Genomic DNA, 12,722 nt, shown 5'->3' on the forward strand with positions numbered 1-12,722 from the left:
ATATATATATATATATATATATATATATATATATATATATTAGTATATTTTGGTAGCAGTCTTTCCTGTAGACATATTTTATTAAATATGACCGAAAAAGTAAGATTAATAATTCTAACACGAATTTTCTCAATCTTTCGTACATTATGCTTCACTGTTGGAGGTAAATCAAAAATCACTTCTCCAAAATTCATTTTTATTTCTAGTCTGACGCGACACGGGCGCGTTTCGTAAAACTTATTACATTTTCAAAGACTTCACAAATACACAACTGATTAGAACTTGCGTTTCCCTGATTTTATATCTACATTTGAGTGAGGTGGGAAGGGTGATGTGGCATTACATTTGAGTAAGGTGGGAAGGATGATGTGGCATTAGAGGATATTAATAGGGTATTAAAAGTATCAACACAAGACAGAACACGAAACAATGGATATTGAATAGAAGTGTTTGTAGAAAGCCTATTGGTCCATATTTCTTGATGCTTCTATATTGGAGCGGAGTCTTGAGGTGGGTAGAATATAGTTGTGCAATAATTGGCTGTTGATTGCTGGTGTTGACTTCTTGATGTGTAGTGCCTCGCAAACGTCGAGCCGCCTGCTATCGCTGTATCTATCGATGATTTCTGTGTTGTTTACTAGGATTTCTCTGGCGATGGTTTGGTTATGGGAAGAGATTATATGTTCCTTAATGGAGCCCTGTTGTTTATGCATCGTTAAACGCCTAGAAAGAGATGTTGTTGTCTTGCCTATATACTGGGTTTTTTGGAGCTTACAGTCCCCAAGTGGGCATTTGAAGGCATAGACGACGTTAGTCTCTTTTAAAGCGTTCTGTTTCGTGTCTGGATTCCAGACACGAAACAGAACGCTTTAAAAGAGACTAACGTCGTCTATGCCTTCAAATGCCCACTTGGGGACTGTAAGCTCCAAAAAACCCAGTATATAGGCAAGACAACAACATCTCTTTCTAGGCGTTTAACGATGCATAAACAACAGGGCTCCATTAAGGAACATATAATCTCTTCCCATAACCAAACCATCGCCAGAGAAATCCTAGTAAACAACACAGAAATCATCGATAGATACAGCGATAGCAGGCGGCTCGACGTTTGCGAGGCACTACACATCAAGAAGTCAACACCAGCAATCAACAGCCAATTATTGCACAACTATATTCTACCCACCTCAAGACTCCGCTCCAATATAGAAGCATCAAGAAATATGGACCAATAGGCTTTCTACAAACACTTCTATTCAATATCCATTGTTTCGTGTTCTGTCTTGTGTTGATACTTTTAATACCCTATTAATATCCTCTAATGCCACATCATCCTTCCCACCTTACTCAAATGTAATGCCACATCACCCTTCCCACCTCACTCAAATGTAGATATAAAATCAGGGAAACGCAAGTTCTAATCAGTTGTGTATTTGTGAAGTCTTTGAAAATGTAATAAGTTTTACGAAACGCGCCCGTGTCGCGTCAGACTAGAAATAAAAATGAATTTTGGAGAAGTGATTTTTGATTTACCTCCAACAGTGAAGCATAATGTACGAAAGATTGAGAAAATTCGTGTTAGAATTATTAATCTTACTTTTTCGGTCATATTTAATAAAATATATATATATATATATATATAAATATATATATATATATGTATATGTATATATATATATATATATATATATATATATATATATATATATATATATATATATATATATATATATATATATATATATATATATATATATATATATATATGTGTGTGTGTGTGTGTGTGTGCGCACACACACACACACACACACACATGACAAAGAGTGTGACAAAGAGTGCTGGGGAGACAGGACACCACGAGCGTAGCTCTTATTCTGTACCTACACTTAGGTAATTACACACACACACAATATTGTTTAATTGAATATTAAGCACACAATTAATATTTTCTCACTTATCCTTGGTTCATACTGAATACCTGTGGAAACAAAATACAGTAATAATAATAAATCTCAACATTTCAGCCTTAGCCATCTACATAGGGAGTTGAGAATGTTTATTTTTGGCTGAAAAAAAAAAAAATATTGCAACTTGCACCTTAAATTAGATGTCAAAGTAAAGCTGAAGCAGGGTGGGATACACAGACCAGTCTGGTCACAATCAGACTAAACACTGCCAACAAGGACATAATACAACTATACACACTATGATTTTAAAAGGATTATTTAACAACTTGCTATTAAGCCTTCAGAATAAATTGACATTTCTGCCTGTATATTTATACTAAGTGTAAAAATATGAAGGCCCTGTTAACTTTTATTTTATGAAGAAACAGTTGATATTAAGAATAACTGGAAGGCTGAATTTGAATATAAATTTTTCATTTTGAAAGGAATGATTGCTGAGCTGGAAACATGGTCTTCCAAGTTCAAATAATATCAATAAAAATAGTGTAAAACTGAAATCAGTCAGCATGACACATTACCATATAAACAATATTTAACTGGTTGGAGTTTCTTGCAAATAACCACAACCCTCATCAACTGATGTTCTCAACATTATGACACAAGCATAATTAACAGCCCAAAAAACTCTAAGAAGAAATACATGTATATTCTTCAAATTTACACATGGCATTCAGACATTTGTATGGAAATTTCTTCAACTGAATTATTATGCACCGTCAACATAATTTTTTTAATAAATCACACCAAACTTCAGAATATATTTTTAATGGAAATAACTGACGCGGTGTGCATTAAAGGGCTAGGGTAATTTAAACAATTAAATTAAAGTATCTTAAGAAAAAAAAATTGAATCTAATGAAACTCTTACAGATGGGTCCTTGGTGGCTTCTTAGTGCTAGTTACCTGGATAACTCCATACAATTCAATCCATGCCAGGTCCTTGCAAGTCATAATAAGTCTACTGCAAACTTGGGGTCAAAATCCAGCTCCACTCTAAAGAGGCACAAGGAGCAGGGAATACTAGATCACTTTACCAAAGAAAAGGCTACCAGAAAAGCAGGCTAACCAAAACACACAACCAGCTGGTACACAGAGCACAGAACAAATCCTCCAAAATGAACAAACCACTGGGGTCATATGGCAGTTCATTCTTTAGATCCACCTGTGCACAGCCAGGGGCTTATCTCTCTCCTTGATTTCCTAGCCTTGAACCTCAGTGCAGGCGATGAGTCACAATAACGTGGCTGAAGTATGTTGCCCAGACCAGACACTAGAAAGTGAAGGGATGACGACGTTTTGATCCGTCCTGGACCATTCTCAAGTCGACTGAACCTCAGTCAATCAGCAAGGAAGATTGAAAACTGAAGCTACTGAACAGTCAACGGAGTGGTCCTAAAAGAGTCACCAAAGACCCACCAGAAAGAGGCGTTTCATTACATTTAACAATAGTTTCTCAGGAGGGTTCCTATTGGTGACTCTGGTGTTATGTTACCATGGAGAAAAACAAAAGGGTACTCAACTGGAGTAGAGAAAAGCTCCAGAAAGAACCCCCATGCAAAGGGGAATGAGTGACAAGTTAACCACCTCAAAGTCACACAAGCCCTGTGTGGATCAAGAAGGGCGCAGCTTTAAAGGTGGAACTAATGAGAGTACGACTGGGTGGTTCGCTCGTTTCTGAGGTTCCTTGCCTCATTTTCTATGTTTTGTTTATCTTACTGATTATATGTTTTGGCTTGCCTGCTTTTCTGGTGTTATTTTCTTGGTTAGGGTATTCCCTGTTCCTAGTGCTTCTTTAGATGGGACCAGACCTGGTCTCTAGTAGGCTTATAATGACTGGCAAGGGTCTGGTGTGGATTGAGATGGGTGAAGCTATCCATTAAGCTGGCACCCAAGGAGCCACTAAGAGCAGCCCCTCCCAAAAAAGTAAAATAATTTAAATGGATTAGATGAGTGCTCCGATGTGATCATTACTTGCAATAATAGTGTCGTTGTCCGTAATGCCCTACACAAAATATAGCTTCCTGTAGCATGAAAACGGGATAAGAATTATCTTAGAAGTAGATAAATTTGTATACTGCATACTGTTCTAAAATGAAATAAATTATGATTATTTAATGATAATAAATTAGTATCAAGCTACAAGTTAGAGGTAAAAATTTAAAGCTATAAGCAGCAATTTATTGAGTGAATTAAGGATACTATAGAGTTTATACAGGCAGCCTGTTTTGTTTCTATGCTACTGGGAGTAATGCAACTACTACACAAGGCACCTGCTGGTGCTCTTGGATAATGGTGTCTCAGAGTACAGCCACAGTGCTGGTCACAAGGCTACATGTGCGAAGCTATAGGGAAAACGCAGCACCGACATGGGACACAGAGAGGGACGAGGTACCAACCAGGGGGGAATAAATGAGAACCACAGGTAGGATAGGGACGAAAATAGTTGGGTTAGTCAAAAAAGATACGGTAAAATGAGAGATGCATATGGTACCCATATAAAAGACACACAGAGGCCATAATACCTAGCAAGGTAAGGATAATAAACACCTAAAAACAAGAAAGAAGGAAAGGGATGAAGTACTTACAAGGAGAATTCAACTGGAAAAGGTCAACTGAGCATTGTATCCAAAAGATGCAAAAAGTTGCTCACAAAAGGTATGAAATAGGGAAAATGGAATGCGATGCTCACAAAACATATTATGTGGCTAGGAGATGGGACGATCATTTTCCATAGACAGGGGAAGATGAGGGATATTTAATATGAAGTTAAGGAGATAAATGAAGCATAGTTTATTTTCTAGATCAGCAAAATATTCTTAGGGCAAAAGAAATCTGAACTAAAAACATCAGTAAAATCTCTGAGGATATTTTTGCATAAATCTGTGGTATGAAAAGGACTAGCCCATTACAAAACATGGCTACATAAAACCATACACCTACTCAACAAATAGTAAAAGAACAACAGGATACTTCATAAGCATATGTGCTGAGACACAGATTTCAACCCAGAAAATTGAGAACACACTTGCAACACAAAGACAATAAATATCTTTCCTCTACTAAAATTTATTTCCTCTATTAACACCCTATAAGTTGACTGAAGGAAATACGACCGCCTGTAATGATCTGCCTGAGCAATACAACATCAGACTAATTACAAATAAATTAAATTCACAAATAAACCATATAAGAGGAAATCTTGTTTGCAGCATCCAAAACTTTAACAAGATAGCTTCTTGAAAATGGAGACACCTACTGGAAAGCTGTATCTTTGATAAATAATTCATTATCAGCAGCATATCCAAGAGTTTGAAATCACTAAAATTAAATTAAGATGCGACCAAAATTTACAGCTACCCTATACTGCACAGTATTTAGATACACCTAAAAACCCAACTAACTTCTGGACAAGTGCATATCTAAGAGACAGTTTTTTAAATGCAAGCAAATCTAAGATGCTTGTGTAAGCTATCCACACAAGGAGCACTAAGGAAAAAGAAAAGATTACCTTAGTTGCTGCCAAATGTATTTACATTAACCCTTTCGCTGGCCTGGCGGGGCACCCAAATTGCATTGGAAGGTAGGCTGAGCATTGACGGTGAGCACACAGACCAATGTTAAACTCATTCACCCACAATATTTATACTTAATAAAAAGCCATTGCAAAAAATTTTGCATGACGTCGTTTGCGTCATCCCGCATGCTCTGTATTTTAGTTTTATGACGGAATATGCAGCATTAGGCAGCGAAAGTGTTAAAGAATAATAAAATCCCCAAGTGTTGGGTTTATAATATTAAAACCTTAAGGATAGGATCTCTCACTTCATCTCCAAGTATTTGACCTAGTCATCCTCCCTCTGCCTCTCCAGGTGCTTTATTCTTCCCTTTCCCCACCACTTCTGTCTTGATCTTAAATGCATCTGGTTTTCCTTAAGACCAAACAAATTAAACTTTTGAATTAATACAGATGTGACTCTCATCAATGCCATATATATATATATATATATATATATATATATATATATATATATATATATATATATATATATATATATATATATATATATATATATATATATATATATATATATATATATATATATATATATATATATATATATATATATATATATATATATATATATATATATATATATATATATATATATATATATATATATATATATATATATATATATATATATATATATATATATATATATATATATATATATATATATATATATATATATATATATATATATATATATATATATATATATATATATATATATATATATATATATATATATATATATATATATATATATATATATATATATATATATATATATATATATATATATATATATATATATATATATATATATATATATATATATATATATATATATATATATATATATATATATATATATATATATATATATATATATATATATATATATATATATATATATATATATATATATATATATATATATATATATATATATATATATATATATATATATATATATATATATATATATATATATATATATATATATATATATATTTTTGTAACTTAAATCCAATTGTACTCCATGTGGCAATCAGCTACTTGCTTTTCTGCCTCAAACAGAAATATGTACAGAAAAAGGTCAGCTAGGCTATTAAATAGAGAGAAAAGCCTTAAGCACATTCATGGATTATATATATATATAAATATATAATAAACAAAGTAACATATATACAGTTTATATATACAAGTTTTAATAAGCACATTTTTTTCAAATTGAAGTTAGGCACAAGGCATGATAATATTCAAATATTAGGCAATTACTTGCAGTAATTCTTGTGTTATTAGTGTGCAAGCTAGCTATAAAAGCTTGAAATATGAACGTGCAATTCTGAGAGAGAAGGATGGCCAGGTAAGTTGCATGGGAAATGATTTAGATTATAGTGTCTATAATGTGTAAAAGGAAACCCTTTAATTAAAGAGATCCCAGAGTATGTCATTATTAAATAATGCATCACCAAACCAATCAATTCATTCTATTTCATATACCTGAAGTATATGCACCATCAATAATATCATCATCAATATGCACCAAGACTACTGGAGACAATTTTATTGACTTATCACAAAGGTATCTATTGCTCAACTGTTTAAACGTTCTCTAGAATGTCCAACTGAATAAATAAAACAAATGAATTAATTTCCCACAATTTACAGAGTAATTTGAAACATATAATAAAAGCCATTTCCTTTTTCAACGAAGGTTTTGTATAATGACAATTTTGTATGCGATTTCTTTACTAAGTCATCTCCCTTGCTTATATTTTATATATTCACACTGTTGCCATTTGTGTATAAAACAAATTAATATGCATTACAAGCTATTACTCAAAACTTATTTTGTATTTACTAAATCATTTTTATGATGGTTGACAGGAAAACAGAGGATACCGTGCTTGTGACCATGACAAAAAAATAATAGAGATCATCTTTTATACACAATGCTATTTAGAATCACATTGCAAATTTTTTTGGAAGGTAGTGTCCCGATTTCTTGGTTATTTTCTTTAAAATCTATGCAAACTATTAATAATCACTGTGAACTACAAGAAAGCTGAGTCCTACATGAGCATCGAAATTTCACTTACACTTTTGAAGTGTAGGTCTGTAAATACGGTTAATCTAATTTTTCTATTACGTAATTTTTTCTCTGTAAAGCTGCTTGAAATTCAACCTTATTTTCTTAATGGAAAGCACAACTGAGTAAACTACTAAGAGTTGGCCTGAGGATATCCCTGATGCAGAGAGTGAGTGATGTACGGTTGGTGGATAAGGGCTGGCCTGTCTCTGGTGCAGCTCCTCTCGTGACGTGGTCCCCTTATTATACAGCAGCAGCAGCAGAAGAGAAACAGCAGGTGAGACCAGCAGAGAGCCAGAGGAGTCACCCAGCAGGAGAAGACTGAGCAGAGAAGTACACATGAAGACGATGTTCCACGGACACATGGCCATGATGAGGCCGAAGAAGAGACATATGGGGCTGCAGGGGGTGGGCGGGCTGGCAGGCGCAGGACTGTGGGCGGACCAACAGATGGGCGGCATGCGGCTTTGTGGGCAGGTGTTGGCCTCGAGTGGTCAACTGACAGGTTTTGGATGGCCAAGAAGGTTAGAGATGCTCTCTACTTAAAAAACTATAAATATGAAGATAAAGACAAAAAGACATTCTATATTACAGTAGCATAATTTTAAATTTTGTAGCAAATCACTATTCATTAAAACTAAACAAAATGCTTACAACCTTCCTGACCAGCCATTCCCTGCAGCTTGACAGCAATTAACTACTGCAGGTCATATCACATACCTGGCATCATCCTGGCTGGAGGAGTATTGGTGATAGTAGCTATGGTAGTTAGAGTACCTGTTTTCTCGACTGGTCCCGTCCCCTCTTGTCCCTCCGCCCTGGTCGTCATACAGTGTAGTTTGTCTTTCCAAGCTTGGCCTCCGCGTGTTCCCTGAAATTAGGTCACCGAAGTTTAGTCGACTACTGCTGATATATCAGTCATACTTATCAAAGCATGAATATGATTGCCGCCATATGCTGTACTTGTTTTTAATTCAGTAACTGTATGTGTATTTATTGTTGCAGTCATATCAATTATGACTATTGTAATCATGTTATGAATACCTGCTGTTACAACCCCATCAAAGTGTCTGATGTTATAGCCAAGTCAGTTGTGTTTGTTGCTTCAGTCATATCATGGATGTAACCCTTTATCAGAAGTGTCTAATGCTATTGCCACATCAAGTATATCCTTTAGTAAAGATATAAAATCCGTGTCTGTTGTTGCAGCCATATTAGGAACATCTGTTACTGCTGTAGTATCAGCAGAAATATCTGCTACTGCTGTCATATCAGCAGGAATATCTACTACTGCAGCCTTATTGGGGATGTCTTCTACTGCCATCATATCAACAGAAATGTCTACTACAGTGGTAGCTCCGTTTTTTATTTAATCCGTTCCCAGAGACGATTCAACAACCGAAAATTTGAAAACCAAAACTGATTTTCCCAAAAGAAGCAATGTAAATTGAATTAAGCCAGTACTTGAAAAGTATAACTGATTTGTCTGAGAATCTGCAAGAACCTCACCACGTGGTTTTTCTCAATCTCGAGTGGAAGCTTGTCAACTGAGACAAATTTTCCATGAGTGGCTTGCTTGTTACCCGAAATGCTCGTAGATAGGGCTGCTCATCACAGTTCCTCTGTGTGTATGTATATGTATGTATATGTATGCATATGTATAAATGTATGTGTATGTGTATATATATATATATATATATAAATATATATATATATATATATTGGTGTATACTGGCAGCAGGTTTTCTTTCAAACATGTTTCATTGAATATGACCGCATATTCTGTGTTTATTATTTTCTGGTTTAGGGCTTCTATCCCTCTAACTATTTTCTTAGCATCAGGGCTTAATTGAAAATTAAGCCCTGATGCTAAGAAAATAGTTAGAGGAAGAGGGATAGAAGCCCTAAACCAGAAAATAATAAACACAGAATATGCGGTCATATTCAATGAAATATATATATATATATATATATATATATATACACACACACACACACACACACACACACACAGTGTTTACATAACGAGTTTAATCTGTTCCGGCACCGAACTCATCATGTGGAAAACTCGTCTTGTGAAACAACAACAAAACTGTCGTCGGAAAGCTTGTCAGTCAAGACATTTTCTGCGGGTGGCTTGCTCGTTACTCGAAATGCTCATAACTGGAGCCGCTCATCACTCGAGGTTCCACTGAATATTTTTATCGCATATTATTATTAGGATGTGTGTAATGTTAGATGTGTTTACTGTATCTAATACTGTACAGAGGCACACATGGTCTGCATGACAGGGGGGAAGAATAGGAACAAACAATACTAATGGCATTGCCCCTTGATGTAAGATGGAGCATAGGACTCAAGATCTGTACAAAATAATCACTTACAAATCTTCAGATACTGTATATTACTTATAATAAACTATACTGATTCAAATATTACAAAATCAACCCAAATTTGTCAAAAACTCTTGGAATGTGTGGAACAACGTTTGTTTTCCTCTGCCTCCCCCAGTGGGCACCAGGGGTCGAAAGTGACCAACAATGCCCAATGGGTCTGTGTGCTCGCCTGAATCCTCTAGTCTTTCTCATACCCACTCCCACTAATGCAACATAAACATCCGTGGATACTACTGCATCTATATCACACATGTTAAATACACATACTAATGGGAGAAGTCAGGATACATGTCTACTAGTGAGGCGGTCATAGATGTGTTGGTACAGCATGGTATATCATAAGAGACCAACTACTGCAGCTATGCCACAGATACATCCTACTATAGACATGTTGCAGTTACCTGCTACTGCAGCTATGTCACAGTTCCCTACTACTATAGCTAAGTCATAAACACCTACTACTGTAGCTATGTCATAGATACCTACTACTGTAGCTATGCCACAGGTACCTACTACTGTAGCTATGTCATAGATACCTACTACTGTAGCTATGCCACAGGTACCTACTACTGTAGCTATGTTATAGATACCTACTACTGTAGCTATGTCGTAGATACCTACTACCGTAGCTATGTATAGATACCTACTACTGTTGCTATATATAGATATGTACTACTGTAGCTATGCCACAGGTACCTACTACTGCTGCTGCTGCTATTTAAAGTGTCTACTACTGCAGACATGTCATACAAATGAATTGCTGTAGTCATGCCACTTATATTAACAGATGCACAAGTGTCACATCTGCTAGTTCATTTATGTCTCCAGCCGTATCACATTACTTATTGTTGAAGCCATGTCATATATAAATCATGTATTTTATTTTGTTACATCATATGGTTATTTCTTGCTTTAATTAAAAAAAGTAGTAATTGAGATAATAAAAGGAAACGTGAAATAACCAAGAGTCCATAAAACAATGATTTTTGATGATCTTTGGACATTTAACATACATAAAAAAGCATACTCAGGAGAAAAGCATTAACATATAGAATAAGGCATTCCAGTTATCCTACCTACTTTAGGTACGCAATATTTAGCCTATGTAGGCCTATATTACTTTACTTTTACTATACTGCAAATGTAAAAGCTGTAAGTAATACATTCATACTTATTTTATGTATATTTTTATGTATATTATGTTTATTTTCCCACTAAATATACAGCCTCCATGCACATTAAATGTGTATACAATGTTCATGTATTCATACAATGAGCATACATATACAGTGCTGTATTCTACAAGCAGTTACTCATTATATAACAACTGTTCCTATCCAAATACACTTTACAATTTGCATACGAAGTGCATTTGTGACTGGAGCATTTGGTTTGTGCTCAGGATAGGCTGCCGTGTATCCATAGGATCATGCACAGACAAGATGACGTACTTTCAAAGCGTTATACAACAAAGAGTGCTGGGAAGACAGGACACCACGAGCGCACCTCTCATCCTGTTACTACACTTAGGTAATTACACTACACTGGCATCACAGCCAACTTTTCACTCTCTTCCTCAAGAGTTATAAGATGCTAGGAACTCACTGAATTATAAATGCCCGAAACGCTTTGCGTAATAGTGGCTTTAGGCATTGTATGTACTAGCTCTTATCTATAAAGCCAACAAACTTTGTAAAATCTCTTTATGTATGTACCTTTGCCTAAATAAAAATTATTATTATTATTATTATTATTATAAATCAGACAGGCCAAAAAATTATGGCAGTAGTTCATGCTTTTTCACTCATTAATAAACCCAAGGAATTACCCACTCCGCTGATGCTGTAAATGCTAAGACAGTACTCCATTTCAAAATTCACCTGGAAAAAAATCCTCAGGAATAATGGAGGAAGGGGACACTAGACAAGCCACTGATTTCCTATCCCAGTTGAAGTCACTTTACCTGCAATTTGCTTTTAATGAATTTATAGAATAGGCCTAGTTTTAAATTTACATTTTACCACTACCTCTTCCTCAAAATTTCTTTCTGCCTCTCTTCTCACTGCTGTGTCGATGTTTCTTGCTTCTTTGTATTGCTGGAATGTTTGAGGGTTTGACTTCTTCCTATACTGATTCCATTTTTGTGTCTTTTGGTCCTCTCACAATTTCTATTGAACCAATCTTGTTTTCTAGCTTTGCATGTCTGTTTTCACAAACATTTTTTCATGCCTTCATCATATATATCACAAAACTTGATACATATCTCATTTATTTCCTTGCCTAACAACAAATCTTTCCACTCAAATTCATTAATGAACTTTCTAAGTTCCCATAGTGTCTGGTGGTTGGGTGACAGCAGGGAATTACCTAAGTGTAGTTACAAGATGAGAGCTACACTCAAGGTGTCCCGTTTTCTCTGTTATATAATACTTTGAAACTACTGACGGTTTTGGCCTCCACCACCTTCTCACTTAATTTGTTCCAACCGTCTACAACTCTGTATGCAAAAGAAAACTTTCTAATATTTATCAGCACTATCGTCACGAGTAAGATCAGCACTATCATCACCATACGTGTGAGTCGTAGTGGGTGCCAGCAGGTGTGTGTGTGTGTGTGTCTGATGGTGAGTGCCGGCATGTGTGTACGTGTCTGGTGGTGGGTGACTGCAGTTGTGTGTAGTACTGCAGCCAGTTGGCAATCAG

General features: G+C 35.2%; 1 protein-coding gene across 2 annotated transcripts in view; it reads right to left on the minus strand.

The window, feature by feature from the left end:
* The window catches only part of LOC123773199 (uncharacterized), a 394,183-nt gene that overhangs the window by 41,824 nt on the left and 339,637 nt on the right, over positions 1 to 12,722 (minus strand). For both annotated transcript variants that reach the window (XM_069315377.1, XM_069315378.1), the window contains one exon: positions 8,345 to 8,495. In XM_069315377.1, coding sequence (XP_069171478.1) covers positions 8,345 to 8,495 — 151 coding nt within the window. The remainder of the gene's footprint in view (positions 1 to 8,344; positions 8,496 to 12,722) is intronic.

This window comes from Procambarus clarkii, chromosome 81 (genome assembly GCF_040958095.1).
Source record: "Procambarus clarkii isolate CNS0578487 chromosome 81, FALCON_Pclarkii_2.0, whole genome shotgun sequence".
Classification (NCBI taxonomy): domain Eukaryota; kingdom Metazoa; phylum Arthropoda; class Malacostraca; order Decapoda; family Cambaridae; genus Procambarus; species Procambarus clarkii.